At 32.7% G+C, this 6362-nt stretch overlaps 1 protein-coding gene across 1 annotated transcript; it reads right to left on the reverse strand.

Moving 5' to 3' along the window:
• Positions 1 to 603: 603 nt before the first annotated feature.
• On the reverse strand, positions 604 to 3892 carry LOC107829488 (protein trichome birefringence-like 19). The gene is made up of 2 exons (XM_016656936.2): positions 2824 to 3892; positions 604 to 1541 (listed from the first exon to the last, which is right to left on the reverse strand). The coding sequence occupies exons 1-2, from the start codon at positions 3787 to 3789 to the stop codon at positions 765 to 767; spliced, it is 1743 nt and encodes a 580-aa protein (XP_016512422.2). The 5' UTR covers positions 3790 to 3892; the 3' UTR covers positions 604 to 764.
• Between the last annotated feature and the right edge of the window lie 2470 nt (positions 3893 to 6362).

The following is a 6362-nucleotide window of genomic DNA, read 5'->3' on the forward strand; positions in this document are numbered from 1 at the left end:
ATATCGAGATTGATTGTCATTTTACATGGGAGAAAATCAAGCTAGGACTGTTGGAAACTAAGTGTGTGCATACTAAGGATCAACATGTTGATTCACTGACCAAAGGATTGAGCTCATATCAGCATCATTACTTATTGGCAAGCTAGAAGTGTTAAATATTTTACACCGTCCAGCTTGAGGGGGAGTTATATATATTAGTTAGTGTAGGGGCCAGTTTGTACGTATTAGAAGTTAGAGGTATGTTTCAGTTATTTAGCATAGTTATTACAGAATTAGTTGTTTGTTAGTTATAAGTATCTGTACAAAGGCCCACTTTTCAATTATATGAAAATGAACGATAGTTCCTTCTCTGGAGCTTCTTCAATGGCTGAATTCTAACAGATAAACAAATACTAAGTTCAAACCTATTGTTACAAATAAAAAGAAAGTAAGTGCAGTTTTATGTAACACTCGTTGGTTTAGAATTTTTGGATCCACATGTTATAGCAAGTGCGTTCTGGTTAGTGATACTGAGTACAAGGATATGGTATGGAAAAACTACACCCCTATAAAAATCTGAATCCTTAAAACTACTATAAGTCACATTGTTATAGATATATTGCCTTGAATAAAACGAGTAATTCCAAGAAAAATAACAAGTGTTGCCCTTGCAAATGTACATTCTATATATTTTTCTTTTTTTGTGGATCAATTTTCCCCTTCTAACCCAAGAAAGAAAATGCTAAGTAACGGATAACAAGAATAAAAGAACTAGATGAAACTTTTCACATAAATGATCTATCTCCCTCCTCTCTTTTCAGCAACTGTACTAAGAAATCATTCCAAGTATCAATGGGTCCGGGCAAACACCAATGAACACAGTCATTTGGCACCGTAACGTTAGGATTAGGCCATCGACCATATTTACTAGGATGACCATCTGGTCTCAACAACATAGGTTGTGTCGCATCAAACAACCTAAATTTCAACCCTGTTCTTCTTCCTGCTCTTTGAGCAATCTTTAGTTCATCTAATTGAATCTTATAAAACTCCAAATTATAATCGTCCAATACTTTCTCATTCCTTTTAAATGGCTTAGTCCTTACACAATCTCCACCTTTATCCCAATACCCATTCTCAAAATGAGATGGTGCAAATGTCCTCAAAAACGTTACACCTTTGTAATTTTCTAGACTGTTAATGGCCCGAAATGCTGTCCGAAAAGCTCGTCGGTAGCTGAAATACGACGTCACATGGCTAACGTTGGCTTGTGGACAGTAGAGGCAGCCCACAAGTCGGCGGTTTAAGTAAAACATTGTTGGTCGGAAAAACCAGTGGCCAGCAGAAATGATCACATAATCGAAACCTTGGATTTGGTTTGTCCAGAATTCATCGAATTCGTCAAGATATAAGTTGAATGGTTTTGAAACATCATCTGGATCAGTTTTTTCAGTTTTTACCAAATAAGGTGCCCAAAACATGGAAATGTTGAAGTCGTAGTCTTTATATATCCAGCGTCTGTTTTCATCTTGCGTTTCTGAAACATCTTCCGGGTATACAACCTGAAATAAAACCAAAGAGAAAATGAGAATAAATGGAAAAAAGTTTCCAACATATGAAATACTGTTACTCCTGTAGTTTGTCCAACAATATTGATAAGGTTACGGACTACAATATGATAGCACTATAAGAGAAATACACATATTGTCATTGATAAATGCTCAAGCTTCAATCATGCAGAAACTTGTTTTTCTTGTATCCTGTCTTTATCTTTGGAGCTTCATTAAGATCTTATGCAAGTTATATCTGCTTATTTCTGTTCCATAACGATCATAGCTAAATCATAGTTTGCTTACTCTGTTGTAGAACCAGTCAGACCAGAGGCGTATATCCAGGATTTCAAGAACATAGATGCACCATGAACCGCCAGAAACTCGAGTCTCCGAGACGGTGTCTAAGAGATATATTTTTGGTTTAATAAATTTAAAAGTCAAAAATAAATACTAAAAAGAGAAGGATAAAAAAATAAAAAGAAAATGTGTAACCAATAAAAAGGGAAAAAAGAAACAAAATAAGTGTGTTTAATTAGAAAAAAAAAAGGCAGGGGCAAGGGGCACGAGGATTTAACCATATTTAGTAATTAAAATATAATTTAAAAGAAGAGAGAGTAGGGGAATCAAATCCCTAACTAAAAGGTAGAAGGTGCACCTCGTTACCAATGTACTCAAGTGCTCACTTGAACTTGGGTTCACCCGTATTAATTTAGGTATTTGAGCTACAATTCACTAGTGCTATGCATTATTTAGGGGGAGGAGGAAAATTGTAAAGTGTCTGCCTTTGTTCGTCGGAAAATTATTCCATTTAACTAGAAAAAATAATGTTTTTTTAAGTATATATATAATATAATGTTGAATCTCCTTGGTCTCTTGGTGTATTTACTTTTCATATTTTAACTCTCTTTTCCTGGCATCCCCACAAATCTTCAAAAATTCCCAATTGTCAACGGACGGAAAAAAAAAAAGCTATAATTTTGTACATAATCATGCAGGCTAAGCACTTTACAAGGCCTTAGTTTTCAGAACCTGAAGTTAATGTTTGACTTATTGAGTTCGTCATACATCAAACCTTAAACGTGTGGGGTACTTATGTTGAAATTTAAGTCAGCACAAGGTCAACAGAATTTCAACTCACAATGAGTTTATATGCATGTACATAAAAAATAGTACTCCACTAAGAAACAAGTTGGCATGAATGCGAATAGTTAATCCAAGTTGAAAGGACAAAATGAATTAGAATTAGGATTATTTAATGAAAACGAATGGTGATAAGAAGAATGTAACCTACTCTGGATAATAGACATATCAGTGACTGCATATGATTCCTCGCAACAGAATCTCCAACAAATGCAAGAGACTTGCCTTTAACAAGTTCCAGGAATTGAACAGGGTCAAATATTGGCAATTCACAACCATCTGGTTGCCACCTCCATTTCAAGTGCCCATTATCAGGCCTCCCAAATTTCATGCAATTTTGATGTTGTTGAATTGCATAACATGTCTCATTTGTATAATATGGCCCTTCTGGATTTTCCACCCATTCCCCTGAAAATAAGTCGCAGTATTCACTATCAGATACTTCTGACGTCAAACTTCTAACATCACCATTGCCCGATGGTTTCTTCTGCTCTATTTTTTCTGTGATTTTAGGAACCGTGAAGTCACGTTGACGATGGCTGGATTTTTTTCTAGCACGTTGATCACGCCTTTCAAGTTTTTTCCTGGGTTCAGGTACTTTTTTATCCTTTGTGTCACTTTTTGTTTCAAAATTTGTACTTATCTCATCTTTTACAGGTGATTTCATGGGTTTTTCTTTTTCTTTTTCTTCTTGTCTTATGGGCACGTTACAAGGTTGCGTGGGCACGTCCTCCACGGGACATGGCTGGTTGACTTGCAAATCATTTTCCAAATGATCAATGTGCTGAATTGATTCTTCCGAATTAGAAGAAATAGCTTCTGAGATTTTCTTTTGAGAAGAATAACGTATAGAAGGATAGTAAATAGGAATAATGGTAAAAAGTATGGTAATGGCAACAAGAGGAGCAATTTTTGGAGCACTACTCTTTCTTCGTGTTTGTGGTTTCCCTATTGGAAGTTCAGAGGATTGGAACTTCATGGATAAAGGTTTGTGTGGACATAAGCAGATAATTAACGAGAAAGTAATTAAACAAAAGGGAAGAAGAAGGAGAAAGAAAGAAAGAAAGAGAGGTAACCAGTGATCAAATATTAAAGAGAGTTTATGAAATATACGCATGTTGCGCTATATTCATTAATTAAGTGATGGTCATGTCTTTACCAAACTTAGTAACACCATTAGCGCCAAATAAATTAATGTTGATATGATATATGATGCTATTGAATTTAGTACACACTTAAATTTATGGGAAGCTTATGCGAATTTCATATTTGAAAAGAAAAGGATAATGACATGTAAAATGAAGAAGAATTAACCATTCATTCAACCGCTTAAACTAAAAATAGGTATAATATATGCATTTTCATGTATAATACGTGTATAATCATGTATAGTTAGTGAATAATCTATGAATACCGGCTAGAAAAAATAAAAAATAAATTTGACCGGCCATTTATGTAAAGATTCGCATGTCTGCAAGTAAGTTGTATAAGGAGACGGAGCTAGGATTCAAGCTTATGGGCCGGATTCTAATTCTTTTAAGTTATTGAGTTCTAAATTAATATTTGTATATAATTAATGAATTATTAAAAGATAAATACAAGATTTAAACTAAAGCTATTGGGTTTGACCGAACCCGAGCCGACTATATGGCTTCGCCCTTGGTTGTATTCCCAAATGTTTTGCCTAATTTGACCGATTTATTTGACACTTATAATTTGGCAGTGTTAATAAGAGAAGAGTTAAAGAGTATTGAGTATTATAAATATTAGTTAAGAAATACTACTAAGGTTTTTGAAAAATAAAATTAGAGGACAGATTGCCGTGCAAAGAGGAAAAGTGCTTCTTGTAAAACTGCTTATTGTAATTAGAAGGTATAGAACTTCGCTTAACATTTCCCGGCAATCTAATTTGGGCAAAGGTCATTTTCAGCTCGCGGTCGAAATTATTTATATTTATTAGCTTAGTTGATTTTGTTGAAAAATTTGTTTGTCTTTGTCTATATCTATTATTTTGTTTAATTTCTGGTTTTCTTCTTGTCTTTTCCTAGTTAAAATTCTCGCTAATATATTATTACCTATTTTATTATCTGAAAAACTTATTCGTGATCTCTCTTCGTTTGTTGTTCTTGACCCACCTGAAAAAGGTCCATTTTTGGGGTTTTCTTAATTTAAGTCTGTCCTTTTACGGTGTTATTTCTACTCTTTTTAATTGTTTTATTAAATCGTCTACTTTTGGAATTTCTACTTCAGTCTTTACTTCTTTTTCTTTAATAATTTTATCTAATTTTTTATTAATTTCTAAAATTAATACTACTAAAGTATTATTCTGTTTTATTATTGTTTGATCCGCCTTTCCTTGAGGAATATAGCTGGTAAGTCCTTCTCGATTGGGTTGAAATCTTTTTGTTAATTTTAATGCGTTATCATATACTAGATGTAAATCATTCATGAAAGAGTGATTTCTTTTATTGTCTCTATCTTTTCTTTTAAGGTGTTTATCCCACTTGTTAGTACTTCTACTTGATGTGTTATTTTTTCTACCAATTTAGTTGTTTGTATTTCTAGTTCTTTAGGTTTTTCTGTAATAGCTGTAATTAATTTTTCTATTTTGTTTTTCGTAGGTATTTTTTCTAGGTTAAACTTATTATTCAGGAATTGTATTTTTCTGTCAATTTCTAGTTCTTGCGATTTTAAGAAATCAAAATTTTGTTCTAATTTTTCTAAAGTCTTTCTTTGTTTAGTTTGTAATGCTTCTACTATTTCTAGTGTTCTTATTATGTTTTTATTATTTTCTTGGGAAGAAAGAAGAAGCGAGGGACACAAGTACAAGAAAAGAACACTCTGAAAAAAGCCATCAAAACACTCTCGTTCCATCACCCACCATTCTCCACCACCTTGTATTATACCTTTGTAAAATATTTTCTTATGTATATCTTAGTAGTTCCTACCTCAAGCCCGTAAAACAAATAAATCCTTACGCTTATGTGTGCACGTTTTTAATTCCAAAGTCCAGTAAACTTTTTGGGGTTTACCGAAAGGGAAATCTCTCTCCTGTAAACATGTAAGTTACTTATTTTATCTAAATTATATTTTTGGATATTACCCCTAATTTTACAGTTTTATGTTATTATGTATAGCTTTATGTTTATTATTCCTCAATTATTAGTTTGTAAATAACTAGACATCACTCTTAGTATATGGTTATCTTTCCAATTTTTTAATAATTTTGATGGATTAAACCTATAAATTTCTAGAAGAAACCGGTTAAGTCAAACCCAAAATTAACTAAGAATGGTTGTGTGTGTGTGTGTGTATATATACTAGTCTCAAGGTACGCGCCATGCGCTTGTATTCTATCTCAATGAATACTAATTTATTTAAAATTTATGTTGAAATAATAAAATAAAAGTATAAGTTGCTAAAGACAATCATATATGTTGATCATGTGTAATAACTCAATAAATAAAGAAATAAAATAATATTCAAAAGATTTGTCTAGTAGTTCTCCTTCAGTTTATTCTCTTACTTGCTTTATTGTCAAAAAAAAGTCACAGGAGTAGCGGTTGATTGAAAGTCAAAAAGATCGTTCAACTTTACCTAAGGACTTGGGTACGTGCATTGCATGAATATTTCATGTTACTTATCATAAAATTTGTGTCCAGATAGTTCATCAACAATTGAAAAGTTTTT

This window comes from Nicotiana tabacum, chromosome 3, assembly GCF_000715075.1.
Source record: "Nicotiana tabacum cultivar K326 chromosome 3, ASM71507v2, whole genome shotgun sequence".
Lineage (NCBI taxonomy): Eukaryota > Viridiplantae > Streptophyta > Magnoliopsida > Solanales > Solanaceae > Nicotiana > Nicotiana tabacum.

Coding starts and splice junctions, on each gene's coding strand:
- LOC107829488 (XM_016656936.2), bottom strand. CDS start 3,789: ATGCGTATATTTCATAAACTCTCTTTAATATTTGATCACTGGTTACCT. Junction 1,542..2,823: donor TGATATGTCTATTATCCAGA/GTAGGTTACATT, acceptor GTTTTATTTCAG/GTTGTATACCCGGAAGATGT.